The sequence below is a fragment of the Pyrgilauda ruficollis genome, unplaced genomic scaffold, assembly GCF_017590135.1.
Source record: "Pyrgilauda ruficollis isolate IOZ18807 unplaced genomic scaffold, ASM1759013v1 scaffold24, whole genome shotgun sequence".
Taxonomy (NCBI): Eukaryota; Metazoa; Chordata; class Aves; order Passeriformes; family Passeridae; genus Pyrgilauda; species Pyrgilauda ruficollis.
This window is the reverse complement of record NW_024523648.1, coordinates 16,705,747-16,721,767: the sequence shown is the minus strand read 5'-3', so window position 1 is coordinate 16,721,767 and position 16,021 is coordinate 16,705,747. Positions and strand designations below refer to the sequence as shown.

Sequence of the window (16,021 nt, the reverse complement as noted above, 5' to 3'; positions counted from 1 at the left end):
TAAACCTGCCCTCTGTAAGTTTTAAGCTATTCACTCTTGTTCTATCACTACATGCTGTTGTAAAAAGTCCCACTCCAGCTCTCTGGTAGGCCCCCTTTAAGTAATGGAAGGTGCTCTAATGTTATCTAATGTTATCTCCCCAAAGCCTTCTCTTCTCTAGGCTGAACAATCCCAGCTCTCTGACTGCCTTCATAGGAAAGGTTCTCCAGCCCTCTGATCATCTTAGTGGCCCTCCTCTGGACTCGGTCCAACAAGTCCATGTCTTTCTTGTGATGGGACCCCAGAGCTGGATGCTGCACTCCAGGTTGGGGTCTCACAAGAGCAGACTAGAGGGGGAGACTCACCTTCCTCATCCTGCTGGCCACACTGCTTTGGATGCAGCCTAGGATACAACTGCCGTTCTGGGCTGTGAGCACACGCTGTTTGCTCATGTACTGCCTCTCGTCCACCAGATCCCCCATGTCCTTCTCCTCCATGAGTTCTTCTTCCAGTCTGCACTCGTGCCTTAGATTGTCTCAATCCAGGTGCAGCACCTTACACTTGGACTTTCTGAACCTCATTAGATTCTCATGGGTCCAATTCTCAAGCTTGTCCAAGTCCTTTTGGATGGTACTCCTTCTTTCCTTTGTGTCAGCTGCACAATACAGCTTCACAGCTTCACAGAGTCACAGAATGCTTCAGGTTGAAAAGGATCACAGCGGGTCATCTGGTCTAACCTCTCTTCTCCACCAGGGTCATACTAGGGCACATGGCACAGGATTGCATACAGACAGTTCTTGAATATCTCCAGTTTAAAGCCATTCCAAGTGAGGGAAAATCTACAACCTCTCTGGGCAATGTGTTCCACTGCTTGGTCACTCACACAGTGAAGAAGTTCTTCCTCATGTTCAAGTGGAGCTTCTTGTGCACCAGTTTCCACCCATTGCCTCTCTTCATATTGTTCAGCATCATGGAGCAGAGCCTGGTTTCGTCTTCTTGGAACCCATCTTTTAGATATTTATACACATTGATGAGGTCCCCTCTCAGCTGTTTCTTCACAAAGCTGAATAGGCCCAGCTTCCCCAGCCTTGCCTCGTCAGAGATGTTCCAGTCTCCCAGTCATCTTCATTGCCCTCTCTGCTGGACTCACTCAGGAGCTCCATGTCTGTAATGTGCTGAAGAGCCCAGAATTGGACACAGCATTCCAGATGCAGATTGAGTAAAGGGGCAGGATCAGCTCGTTGACCTTATGGCAACGCTCTTCCTAACATATCCGAGGACATTATTGGCCTTCTTGACCCCCAGAGCACACTGCTGACTTAGGGACAGCTTGTTGTCCACCAGGACCCCCAGGTCCTTATCTCTCATGGTGACATGGATGGCTTTGTGTCATCCAAACATTAATCTCAAACACCAACAGAACATCTCAGCAAAGCTTTTAGCCTCAGAGTTGGAGATTACAGAGCTGTATCAGACACAATACACAAAACAATGGTTCCCTGATTTAGTAATGAATTTTTAAGTCTTTGGCAGGATTACATTTACTTAGTTTTCAGGGAAAAAAAAATGACAGCACTCTGTTGGATGAACAGTGCTGCTCCCAGTGACATGTCCATTCCAAACTCTGAAATATCTACCACACTGATGGCTGAGTCAAAATGATAGCAGGATTTCCTAAGAAGAGAGACTACTACCTCAGCCAGGAAACTTCTAAGACTTTTATAACACTTTAGACATTGGGACATAGTATTTGGGATTCAAAGCGAGGAAGTCAGAGATTTTTCCAAAAATCTAGGAAGATATAGAAATTTTAGCATGTGATTTGTACTCTCCAAAGGCATGAGAAGTGTTATGAAATTGCACCCATGCTTTCAAGTTAAAAACAACTAAGCAACAACTAAGCAACTAAGAAAACTCAATCTCAAATTAAAAAAATGAAGAATAATATACTGGAACAAACTAGCTTATAAATCTAAATTTTTAAAATTTAAATGTAAATAGGATTAGCAGCTCTTAAAGAAAATTATTGCCTATACATAACAGCATAAAATAAAAGCTGCAATAAATAAAAATGCAGGTAGATGTTAGAACATATTTGTCATAACTCTGTAGGTAATGACACTTTACAACACCCATTATGAAATGTATAATTAATTGATGGTCAGAGCAGTGTTGCCTTTGGAGAAACTGTAACCTCTCTGATTGGTATCTCTCTGCAAGGAACCAGACTTTAGAGAAAGGACTGTGACATGGAGCTGAAAAAATCTCTGCCAGAAAGTGAAGCTATTTTTATAAAATAAAAGACTACTACTGCTTCTCATGAGATCTATAGCTAAAACAAAAGTATTTGAATATACATCATTGCAACATTTTTGGTGAAACAACAAACCCACAGAGTTGTATGTGGCAATATATGCAAAATATACTTATTTGAAGCAGAGATGATGTTAACCTTATTCAAGCTTGGCCTACAAAAATTAGACTATGTAAAATTACAGACCTTTGCTATCGTTATTGACTGTCGCTGCTCTCTCAGTTGAATCTGGCAGCTTACTCACAGATGAAAGTTCACTTCTTAACTCTGAGTCTCTGGTCTCTTCAGTTTTTGTATCATCATGAGCAACCTCAAGTTCTGGAGCTGCCTTCTCTGGCAACTTGAATTCTGGCACAATCTCTTTCAAAAAGTCCCAAACTTTGTCCAAGTATTCAGGCCTTTAAGAGAAAACACAAATGTATATGTCAATGGTAGGGATATTTCCAATAAGATAAGAAAGTGTGATTTTCATTTAGACAGCAGTATACCACAACTGATACTCCAACTCTAAAAAATGCTGCTGGGTTATTTTAGTAGCTACAACACCTTCTGTATCAAATATTTCTGTATCAGAAATATTTGTTGAGACAGCTTATGGAAAGATCCATAAAAAAAGAGATGGTGGTTAGAGATGCATGCAAATAAAGCATCCTTTCTCAAGATTTTTAGTAGATACAAGTTGTTGCAGAGAAACTTGAAACTTGCAGACCACTACACCGTATAATATTGTGACTCTAGCTCTGTATATTAAAAAGCTTCTCAAAGGTACTTCCAAACTGAAAAGTTTTTGATATGATGTAACAGTTGCAGTCATGTTGATTTTCCACAGAAACTCAGTGATTACAGAAATAATCTCAGACAGGGTCATGAATGAGTTTCATGCAAGCTTACGGCATTTTTTTTTTTTTAATAAAATAAGTGATTGTAAAATGAGCTAAAGTAATCTTATACTACTATTCCAAAGACTCTGTAGTATTCACATTCTCATATTCCATTATATAATGTATTTGTAGTAAGTGAATATTGTTTTTGCTGTTGAAGTTGTAAAACTATCTATGGAAAGAAATAAAATTCAAGCTACTTAGATTTTTAAGTCCATGAACTACATGCACACTACTGTAGGACACAAATATATCAAAAGCCTAAATTGCAAGCATAGCTTGAGACATAAAAATTACTGAAAAACAGAATAAAATATTCTTTGACTGGAATCATTTATTGGAGAAATATGGTTATAAATAAACAATTATATCTAAGTAAATTATATATAAACCATAAATATTTGTTATCTAGATATTCATTTGAATGTATATCTCAAAAGGCAAAAAAGGTGTAACTCACGAGAAAAAGTCTAAATATTTAGTATGAGTATCTGGGTAATTAATTTAGTAAAAAGAGTATCCAGCTGAAAAGTCAGAACGCCTTTCTTTAAAAATACAAAATTAACATAAAACACATAGGAAACAAGAAAAATGTTATTGTAGGTAGGAAACACTATTTTTAGTTGAAACTAGAAGTCTGCCAACTGTTAAACTTTAAAGGGTGGAAATACCATACTAGCTGACACTGATTACTTCCAAATTCATGACATATACTTTCTATGGTATATTCAGATATAAAATTGTTATTATCAGCAGACATTTTATAACTGCATACTAAGTGAAACAGATTTCTCTAACCTTGTTTTCCTCATGCTGTTTAATATTAGTTAAATTAATTTTATAAAGAATAGGCATCAGCATGATAAATACCTTTACAAGAAACTGTATGACTTACAAAGAAAAACACAATAAAATTGCATTTTTCAAAGGTATACTACCCAAGTGCCTGAACTATAAGCCACTGACTTTCCAAAATTGATGGTGAAAGACTTTTAGGGCTCAGCTTTATTTTTCATAATGCCTTATAGAATTAAATATTAAATAACTGACACATAAATTGTTTAATGAAAGAACTTACTGGAGAGGAATAACTTCTGGTATCCATCCAGTCAGTGTTTGAAGAACAGTAAATTCCTCCATCTCTCTTGTTCCACTTTCATGTATACTATAAGAAAAGCAGACTTTTTACAATTATAATGTTACCTGTAGTCTACATTGCTTTCTGTGATAAGACCATGTAATAAAGAATAAGATCATACACAGATTAGTTTAACGAAAAACAAGTCATTACTTGCTATTTTAGGAGCTTTCCAAACCACTGCTGACTACCCCCTCACAAAGTCCATGCCTTCACATCAGGTCCATTATTTTAGCGCTCCCTCTTGTACAATGGCATTTTTTTTCACCTTTGTTAGCAAGCATACTATGTATACTTGCACATAGTTGCAGGGTTGGAGATGTGGGTTTGAAATCCCTTGTGCTAAAACAGGGTTATCAATCTACAACTTCCATTTCCTAAGCAGCTTCTCCAGCTCCCAGTTATTCTGAAGAAGCTGGCTCACTTCCACTCTAGCAAAGTTCACTGTTTCAAACTGACACTCTGCTACTCTCTGGAGAGGTTTCCTGAGAGGACCAAGGCCAAAGATGCCAGCACTTGTATGGCTAACCCTTGTGCTCTGGAGACATGCAGTATGCCGATCACATTCCTGCAAACAGAGTTTCCTGACAAGCATCCATCGGCAACTCCTTAGCCTGTGTCAACATACTTTAGATGACTCTTCTGACAACACTGTGGCCACAGCTCTCTTCACAGAGAGCAGCAGGCACAACTTCCCCAGGATTTTTGCTGGGGAAGGCAGTGAGAAAGCTCAGAGAAAGAAGAGAAAACAATTCTTCTCTCTATTTGCTGCTCCAGTTGTTTGGCACATGTGGAATGTGTTATGGAGATTGTTTGCCAAAAGTGATTTGTTAATTGGACTCTGGTGATGGCTGTTTTGATTGATTGACCAATTAGGTCAAAGCTGTGTTGTAACTGTTGGAAAGGGTCATGGGTTTTTCTTTAGTATAGTTTAGTATAGTATAGTATAGAGTATTAGTATAGTATGGTATGGTATAATATAGTGTAGCTTAATAAAGCATTTGTTCAACCTTTGAATCGTGGAGTCACTGCATGTTATTCCCCAGATGTAGGTTGCCCTATGACAAAACATAACTTGATTAACGAGAACAGAGAAGCTTCACTACCCAGATGTGTGTTTTGAATTAATTTCTCAAACTTATTCATTTAAACTTTTGGTGTTCATTCCTCATTTCACAGGAACCTGTAGCCATTACTGTCAATTACTACATCATAGGCCACCTTCTACTTTTCCGGTCAGTTCTAGGGAAGTAGATCACTGTACACAACAGCACAACTGTAGTAAAAGTATCAAAAGTGGCTCACAAAACTCTACTTTCAATATTGTTTGAGTCAATACTGGTCAAGGCTCACAATAACAATTTCATTAACAGTTCACAGGTACTTCTGTTTGGCAGAAAGCCACATGTGAAGTTTACAGGAATAATGTCAAACAAATTAAGGAAATAATGGGAGTACTCCAGTTTCTTTGTAAGTTTTCTGTGAAAAAATTTACAAACACAGCTAAAAATGAGACCCTGTGCCTTCTGTAGCTATAGAGGATTTTGTTTTACTGATTTACAGTGTCAGCTTTTGGAAGTGTATAACTGTCATTACAAAAATTTAGCAAAATATATTTCCTACATATACTAAATCAACTTTTTGCTGTTACCACGTGACTTCACAAAACAAACCAAAAGTGAGATGACAAAACATACCTAGTATTTGCCAACTTAATTATAGCTTTGGATAGCAACATTGGCCAAAGTTCATTTGGGCAGGTTGTAGCTGGTAATAACAAATTCTCCTCTTCACTGAATGGCATAGTGTCATCCACAATGATTTTTCTCCAACACCCCTGTGACAGGGGAAGGGGAGGAAAGCAGAAAGAAAAAAAAATTAGTTTGTGGGCTGGCAAGTGAAGAATATGTAAGAAGTTTAAATGCTTTCCCAAGAACCCAATTTTACTGTAACTTGATTTACATCACAGATGGCTTTAAAAAAAGTTCTCACATAATTTATGAGAAACATGGAAACATGGAAAAAAAAGTTCTCACATAATTTATGAGAAACATGGAAACATGAAATTCATAGCATTTTATTACTGCTCTGACTTATTCGTTCCAGAGATTAATCTAATTGCTGCTATTTCCAAATATATTTCATCTCATATGTGTAGTACATCATGTGCATGCATTCAGTACTGTTTCTTCAGTTGCCATGACAGATGCCTGAGTAACACTAAAGATTAAAAAAAGGCTTAACTAAGATAGCAGCTTTTTAAAGGTCTCTTTAGATATGTCTAGAAAATACCTGTGATATAAGCAGTCCCCCTTGCTTCCCAAAAACTACGTGGGGATATTGACTGCAGTTATTCACCTGTTAAGTATTACACTGGTATTTTATAAAATGCTATACTAAACAACACAAAATTATCAAACACCAAAAAAAAAAAAAAAAAAAATCTGTATTTACAGGATAAGAAACAAACAGGTAAGACAAAGTACTGATCTCCAATACCAGATACTCCATTAGTAAACTGAGCTAATATTCCACAAAATAATCTTGTCTACCATTCTCCAAATAAAACTCTCTGTCCTAGTGATAAAGATACAATAGAAAATAGGTGGGCCAATAGCGAGTACATCTGTTAATTCACTCACAAAATGAAGAATGACCAAATCACTAAAGTGTTCACCATGTGTTATCAGAGAATGCAAAACTATTGTTCTCTGCTTGTAACTAACCTACGGATTCAAGCTGAAATGACAGCTGATTATTGCCATGAATTCTATAGGTCTAAGGAGAAAACAAATTTAGGCCAGAGGTCAAAGATAGTCAAAAAGCATAAAAGAAGCTAATATTTTTTTAGGATAAGTACCATTTTGTGACAACTAAAATAAAATATTTAAACTTCCCTAGTTTGAAAAGGACCTAGTCAGGGATAAGATCACATATTCATTTTCTCTTCCAATAATTGCTGAAGTTTACTAGGGAGAACAGAACAAGTTGATAAGTAAAGGAAAAGAAACAAAAAAAATGTGGGACAGGTCTACAGATGGAAAAAAGTGAGGAAAAAAACCAAACTACAGGAACAAGTTCAACAAACCTCAGGAATGCAAAGTGAAAGTAGAATGTGGGATAGAATTTATATATTGTGTCAATTATGTGAAAAAATTATTATCCACAGGTTTGATGTCATGCACAACTATTCCTTCAAGACTCAGTGAAGAGCATTAGTGAAATCAGTTCATTATTCTTCCATCTTTTGCCCTCTTTTTAATTTAATTTTCTAGTTTCTCCTATAAAATATCTTTCTCCTCTATCTCTTCTGATATTTGTCTTTCCTTGTTTGTACATTTTGTTTATTCTTCCAACAGGTGACTCTTTTTTTTTCCTGTTTTTCTTTCTGTAAAATACAGCTGTATACCCAGAGGAAAAAAAAATTGAATAAACACACAGGCCCAAAAAAAAAAAAAAAAAAAGACAAAGAGTGTAACAAAAAGTGACAAAAGCGATAAAGAAAATTAAGCACAATGGTGACTCTTGGATATGCTTTAAAATGTAGTATTTGACCACATCATAATGTCTGCAGCATTAAATTCACACACAGTATAATGTCCTCTGCTGAGGAACTTGGACAACACAATTTATGCCTTCTCAAACTCATGCGACTCATTTCTATATGAATATAAGTTATTCCACAAGTGAAGGCAGTAATAAGGGTTGAGGAAAGCACAGGTATGTAAATCAGATAAGTGTTCCTCTTACAGCAAAAGTAATTTTCAAGTTTTTGTTTCCAAATGACTGTCTCAAAAATATTTTCAACTTTGGGCAACTGGAAGTTTAGTAGGGTTAGTTACAGGTCTTAGCATGCTGTGACATTTTCTGTTTTCAAAAGGCAAATGTAACTGAAATAACTCCAAGAACATAGATAACTTTTAGATATCAGTTCTTTTATATGTTACTATTTCTTTATTAAAATGAGGTTCAACATGCAATTAAGTGTTCCCTGTTGACTGCCCAATGTGTTAAGAAATTATTATCTTGAGAAATCCTTGTGATGTTTTAGTTTTACCAGTACCTCTTCAGAAAATAGTCCTCACACTGGAAGTATCTAACTATCTTTAAATACACTTAGAGACAAATAGCACTGTAAAGTCAGCCAAGTGAATTACTTAAATATTAAAACAAAAATTTAGCCTAATACACCAGAGGTGTGGGCCACACGACTGACTCTACTAAGCATTTGCATTAAACCTACAAAACTACAAAAATAAAATATTGCCTTTGCAAGTAATAATACTTTTATCAGGCCACAAGTTGTACAAAAATCACATAACCTGTAAGAGGCATTTTAATTAACAAGCATTCAAATCAACAACTTGTCCGTTTTTCTACTCCTAAAAATCTATGTATTTTCAATAATAAAATTTATGTCCAGTAACCATTAAAATTTGCCATGCTAGCTGCATCACATTTTTATATTGTTGGAGGAAACTACTCACCATCCAATAAAGTTTCAATACATATTTCCCAAATTTATTGTACAGTGGTACATGTTCCTTGGTAGATTTACATAAGGCATAAATGTGTTCCCAAGGTTTCCAAACAACTGTGGGTGTTTCACTATTTAAGGAATTTTCATTATATATCCTCCAGACAGCATAGATTTCACTTACAATCCATCTCATCAGCTAAAACAAGAGAAAAATAAAAAAAAAAATATTTCAAGTAACAAATTTTGAAAAAAAAAGTCAAGTTATAATGATGAAAGAATAAACCAGATCCTGTTGTACATAAGAAAGTGACATAAAAATATAGCTATGGTTTAATGGAAAAATTAATTTTGTTGTTACAGCTTCTCTTAAAATCATTACAATACCTATCTAAATAACACAAGGCTTCATGAAACTAAGTAAAGGCACAGGATAAATAAAGTTATTCATCATTTAACAAAGACAAAGAAATATGATCTTAAAATAAATTATGTTACAGGACTTGTGAGTTGTCACTTAATTGCTTTTTAAAAGCCAGCTGCTAAAAGTCAATATTGCCTTGAATAGTCATTATTTGTACTCAGTAAAGAAAATCCTATACTATTAAATGTACTTAAATGTCACCATGATATTTTATGAAAAATCCTTTGCTAGTATTTTTCCCTCCTGAGGAGCTGAGGGCCTCAGGAGGGAAATGTAAACAATAACTGTCTGCTGCTGTGGAATGAAACAGGTGCATCTGTGATTGGTGCATGTTGGTTGTTTCTAATTAAGAGCCAATCACAGATGCAGCCGCATCGGACTCTGAGAGTCACAAGATTTTGTTATGCAGTCTATTCTATTCTTGTTCTTTCTAGCCTTCTGATGATCTTTTCTCTCTGTTCTTTTAGTATAGTTTTAATGTAGTATTTTAATATAATATATATCATAAGATAATAAATCAGCCTTCTGAGAAAATGGAGTCAAGCCTCGTGTCTCCACACATGGGGAGTCCTCAACACTTAAAAATCTTTAATTCTTAAAATCAGAGCTTTAAATAATCATGTGTTATGCATGTGTTTTTATAATATGCAGATTTATGATATATGCCATACTTTCACATGTATTACCAAACTGTTACAAGGATTTATATATACTGGAATGAAAAAAAGTTTTTACTACAAGAAACTTGTCCTGAAATTAATAAATGGTTCTATGGACGTTCTAAGAAACTTGTCCTAAAGTCAATTAGTGGTTTTTCGGACTGAAAAAATTGACATGACCTGTCTTCTGGTGTTTCCTCCCTTATATTTCTGGTGCTGAATTTTGAATTTGCATTGACATACTGAATGAAATAGAAATTATTAAGTAATATTACATTCAGTAAGGCACTCAGATGCCTTGGTTCCATCTGGTTTACATTTTCCCATGACCTGCAGAAATTCAGTAAACTTTTATTCAGCTCTGGAGAGACAGAAAGGACTGTCTGGATCACAGACATTTGCAGACACAGGGACATTTCCAGGCCCACTAGGACTTCCAGAAAGTTTGAATAAAAAAATATAAATCCTTTCTAACAAAGCTTTTATTTACTCTTTTCTTTAGGCAATATTATCCAGCTGGAAAACCTGTTACCATCACTGATTTTTCAAATTCTAAAACTGATAAACACTAATTATAATAATCTAGATAATTCCTGGCGACTTTAACCCCTTCGTTCATTTTCCACTTTATAAATTTCTCACAACATATTTCTTCTCCATAGGAATTTGGAGTGAAATTCAAAAAGTCAAAAAAAGATAAAAATGAAATAATCTTTTTAAAGGGACATTAATGTATTTCCACCTACCTCACAACAAAATATGTGCTCATTTGCTGAAACAAGGTCAAATGAGGTTTCATTTCGGACTACCACAGGAACCTAGTAGAAAGTAAATTAGTTAGGTCCATAACTAAATTATCTGGAGAAAATTAAACTAACATTTGCATTTAACTGCAGCAAACATGCAAATGTTGGACATCTGGGAAACTTTCATTACACATTTGAAAATTGGAAGTGATCATCTTGTACATGGTTTGGTATTTCTTTATAAAACTTCCTTAAAATGTAGGTTCAGATTTTTAAAAAAATTATTATTATTTTTGCCAGAAGATTTAAAGAGTATCAAATTGAATAATCACATAAGTAAATTGAGATGTCCTCAATTTCTTAAGATATTTGCAGTTCTGCATTTAAATCATGATCATAACACTGTCTTGTACTTTGAGATTCTCTTAGCCACCCACCAGGGTTCACAGGGATTTATTTGCTCATGGTCAGTAAGATAATGGTATTGTCTGAACAGTGACCTTATCAAATATTTGTCTGCATTACATTGTGTTCATGACTATTTTCTTCTTGTAAAGCCCATTTCCTTTTTGTAAGCAGTTTAGTGATAACAAACTGGGATTGCAGTTTATTGAACTAAATGTATCTGTGCCTCTCATCACATATTGGTGTTCGTTGCTTGATTCTTTGCTTACCACACTAAATAGGCTTGTTTATGCTTTCTTCTATAGTTAAAAATATATCAGGTAACAAATAATTCTTAATAGCCTTTAATTGCTTGATATTTACATTAATTTTTATATAAAATCTCTGGTAGTCATTGCTTGTTGATTAAAAATATATTGGGTCAAAAGCAGCATCAAAGTTTTAATCAGGTCCTAAAGAAAACAAATGCTTTCTTCATAGTACTCCAGAGACAGATTTTTAAAAGCTATTTTTAATACAGATACATGTTTCCATGACTTTCTCGGCTGCCAGCTCTCTTGCCCTCATCTTTCACATACCTCCACTCACTTTATGCATTTTGGCAGTGTTTCCTATCCAATCTTTTGGTCTTGTCAATTACTCCTCTGACCTCTCCCTCCATTAAAAATTAAACTTAGATCTGTTTAGTGTTTAGTTAATAAAAAATGGAACTGACAAGCTGACAAAAGAAAAATTGACACTCCTGAAAAAGTTGGAAAGGTGGTGCAAGTGCTTTAAAATTTCAATATTTCATCTGAAGTAAATCACATAAACCCTTAGACTAGTAACAGTAGTGGAGAACACTAACCTTTGAAATGGGAGGCTATTTTCTCAGCAATTAATTTTAAAATTAAACTGATTAACAGCTATGCACAATTTAAAAATGTTATGGTTACCTTGCAGAAAAGTACTGTCAAAGAAATGTACTCTGTGTAGCCCAGAAAAATATGATAATTGAAGTGAAAAAAAGTAAAGTAGTTCTGGTAAAGTTAGTTCATGGTTTCTTGACAAATACGAATACTTCAGACACCTGCTCAGGTGGAACACACAGAATTTTTTCTGCCATGACAGTAATTCTTAGTGAGAATAGAGAAATAGAAGGCATCTATAAAAACAGAAGGACATCTCTCTGTCCAGTTGTCTTCCAAGTGAACACGGGTGTCAAAAAGTGAAGCAGATGTGGGAGGATACACAACCATGATGTTTTGCACCAGGAAGTGCTGGTCCATGGTGGTCTAATCCCATAAATAAATTTAATTAATAATTAAATCTCAGATTCCATATAGTATCATTGAGAATGCTATTATTACAGCTAACTGTAAAGAATGGGATTAGTAGATAGGTAATCTTATGTCCTTTTAGACACGGAGAAACCTGTGTTGTGTGGCATCAAGCAGGCCTCTGATTCATCTATGCAGCATTCTGTGCAGATTCCATCCATTTTGGTTTTGCTGACCTATGACACAATTTGAGCTATGAAAGGATATTCTTACAAGAAAACAATTCTGCTCACAATTTCTGCTGTAAAATGAAAGGATGTTGAATAACTTGCTGCTGTGGTTACATAAAGTCAAGGAGATGCAGGTGATGTAATTGTCAGTAAGGAGCAGGAGCTGCCTGCAGGCTCCTCCATCACCATCAGCTGTGCGAGCTCACCCTGTGTGAGTTCAGGCTTTGCAGCCCCAGGGCCCAGCCGTGCGAGCAGCACACATGAGCTGTGCCCAGTGTACACCGGTGTCCAGGACAGGACTGACTGCATGGTCAAGTGGCTTTTACCTGTTGAACTAACTTCCTCTGCTAATCTCACTCTACTTCTCAAAAGTTAGGCAATTAGCATTTTTTCATCATGACCTTGCTTGTTTCTTACCTCTTTTGTTAAAAACTCTTGTGGACGTTTCCATGAATGCACTTTTAAGGATGCTGGCAACCTTATTTTCCCTTCAGGATCATCAAATCCAGGCTACACAAAATATGCATGAACAAAAATGGACCACCTTTAATAATTACAGTATTGTATCTTCCATGAGATTTAAAATAATATACTGTTCACAGGATAATTCACTTAAGGAGCAAAACAGCATAAAAAAGAATTAATAGTACATACATAAACAAAAAGAGCCCAAAGCCCAAGGTGGAGATGCAGCACAAAAGCCACCTCCATATTCACAGTTTATATGGTCTCCACTTTCTAAGAGGTCTGTATGAAAGGATTCTTTTTCTTTTCCCCTTTCAGAAAGATCTCCAAAAAAAAGCTTAAATTTTTAAGTCAGTTACTCTTCTACCAAGTTATTCCTATGTACTTTTTCTAACTCACTTATATCTATAGCTTTTAAGTAGAGGACTGAAAGTAAATATCTGAAGTGATTATTAGGAAACGAAAAACTCATGTTCCATGCATTTAGCACTGCTATAGAAACCAAAGAGAGCTATATTTATACAGCATGAATTAGCCCATTAAAAAGAGAGGCTCATAGAGTTTTCAAACTTGCATTTTTAAGTGATGCTTATCTTCCATGTGCACAGAAGGCGTTGGGATATATGGCGTCTGTTTACTTACTGGCACAGTGTGGGATGAGGACATCCCTCTATGATACAGATTGTGCTGACTGAGAAGCTAATCAGTTACATGGATGATGCCTTTTATTTGTGCCTGGATTTTCAACAGCTTTTAGGCATATTATATGTTTGTGAGGGTTTCACAGTCTGTGATGCACTCTGTCTTCTACAGACAAGAGAAGGAGTTGCCAGGAACAAAAATCTATGACAGTCTGAGTCCTTAATGATTAAAGGAAGACAAAATAAAGTACATCGCAAAAGCATAAAAACCAAACACAAACCAAAGACCCCCCAAATAACCTTTTCCCCAGATTTGTTTTGTTTTGTTTTTCATTGTCTAAGTTCCTTCAACATAACAATCTGCAACAACCTATTTCAGTACCTGAAGGAAAAAAAGAGAGGCTGGGGAGGAGGGGGAGGAAGGAATGTTTTAGGGTTTTAGGAATACTTTTTTTTTTTTTTTTTTTTCTGAAAGCTTAAAGAATTCCTTGGCACCTGGACCCTACAAAACTGTATTAACAGTATTTATATTCTGCTTTCAGAGACATCCAACCCTGACTTCATGGCATAACAGCAAAGTTTAGCTCTTAAACACAAGATAAATCAGAGAAAGGAGGCAGATGGGAATGACACGACACTATGCAAAGTAAAAAAAACCCAAAAAAAACCCAAAAAAACCCCCACACCTGCAAGATACCTTTCTTTAGCTTACTTGTGCAAAAAATGCTTTGAAGGAGAATATTATAGGTCCAGGCTGAAAAAATCAAGTTTTGACTTATCTTTTATTTAAGGTGGCTATAAGGGACAAGTGCCAAGTCCCAGGGGCTCATACTCTAAGGACAGAAGCCTTAACCACAAGTTCAACAGGAAGGACATGGATGAAATGAGCACAAAAGACAATGACAAGGTCAAATGCGTAATCTCAGCAACACAGTGCACAGCTTTAAGAGAGGGGATTGTGTACAGCTGGTTGGTAAAAGACTTTCAGTGTTACCAGGAAGAGATCACTTCAGGTTGATTTCTTTGGCCACACAAGAAAATAGGACAGTTTTTATTCATGCTCTAAGTGTACTAAAAGGTTCTGGATGACATTACTATTTTGTTTCCAAATGAAATACCTATACTAGGTTGAATTCTGGCTACCTACTTGGATGAAAAGAGGTCATGTTACAAAACACTTTAGATCTGTAAATTCATCTGCTGTGACTGGCATATAATTCGTTTAAACATGTAAAAGAAGCTATGTTTCACACGGCTTATATCTGAAGAACTGGAGTCTGTTAAACAATTCAGAACATCTCTTGTGCTAAAATAGAAGAAAGGTTTTCATATATAGTTAATTTGAAGTTTATGTTTGATAATAATATCTGGTAGACCTGACAAATTAGTGCTTAGATAAATGTTGAGTGCAGCCCAAAGACACCAAAAGTGGTAAAGGAACAGGAGAAGGACACAAAGGAAAATTATTTATTTGACAAGTTAATGGCAGTCTTCAGTACAGAATGTATACCTTCTCTCAAACAATACTTTGGCCCCATAGGAGTTTAATATAGTCAACATTAGGATAAGAAAAAAAAAATTCTAGAAATATCTTTTTGAACCCACAGAAACTGTGGTGCCCTCAGGAGTGTGTCAGTGCCCTGACATACTACAACAGTTCAGCTGTTCCCACATCCCCAGTTTTAGTTATGCTATGAAATAGATTTGAGGGTTGTATTTTTTTTAGACTCACATTTTTTTGTACCCACATTAATGCACACAGATATGTTAACAGTTCATTCTAAAAGCAGTAAATAAACAATGCACAATTGTTTCTAGTTTATTACTGTAGTTTAATATGGAAGTACTGAAACATATTGAAAATATATGGTTGAAAATAAATATATTTATCAGTAACACATCATTTTCAAGTTGTGACAAATATGCTATTAAATACAATCACAAAAAATGAAATTAAAATAATATGTGCCACAAAACTTACTGAAATTTGACCTTTTCCAGGTTTTTCTTTTCCAGCTTTTCCAGCATCCCATTTTTCTGCATTGATGTCTGCATCATTCCATTCTGGCCAAATAGGAAATCTCCATTTCTCATTGGAAGCAGCTACCCTGGAAAGCATAGATGGCTTAGAAAACACACAATAGCATAAATTAAAATGAACAGCATTGTTGGACAAGGGTAGTAGAAAGTAATTTATCTTATAAAATATTCTTTTTTCATGTAATAGGAATTTTAGTGTGTGGTAGACACCACCTTAGTGTTTTTAACTATGTTAACTTTTTGTCACTAAGATAAGCAAACTTACCTCAGAAAGGGCTTGATGTTGCTGTTAGGTATAAACCAACAAAATATTTAATGAATTTATACTTCTGATGAAGTAAATTGGGTAGGTGAAGCAAAAAC

At 35.4% G+C, this 16,021-nt stretch overlaps 1 protein-coding gene across 1 annotated transcript in view; it reads right to left on the bottom strand.

Annotated features, from left to right (window-relative positions):
* The window catches only part of ADGB (androglobin), an 86,802-nt gene extending 71,065 nt beyond the window's left edge, over positions 1–15,737 (bottom strand). Inside the window, exons 1-7 of the mRNA XM_041470053.1 lie at positions 15,600–15,737; positions 12,930–13,022; positions 10,619–10,690; positions 8,800–8,988; positions 6,010–6,149; positions 4,253–4,339; positions 2,480–2,691 (exon numbers count right to left, since the gene is read on the bottom strand). Of these exons, the coding sequence (XP_041325987.1) occupies positions 2,480–2,691; positions 4,253–4,339; positions 6,010–6,149; positions 8,800–8,988; positions 10,619–10,690; positions 12,930–13,022; positions 15,600–15,737 (931 nt within the window). The remainder of the gene's footprint in view (positions 1–2,479; positions 2,692–4,252; positions 4,340–6,009; positions 6,150–8,799; positions 8,989–10,618; positions 10,691–12,929; positions 13,023–15,599) is intronic.
* Between the last annotated feature and the right edge of the window lie 284 nt (positions 15,738–16,021).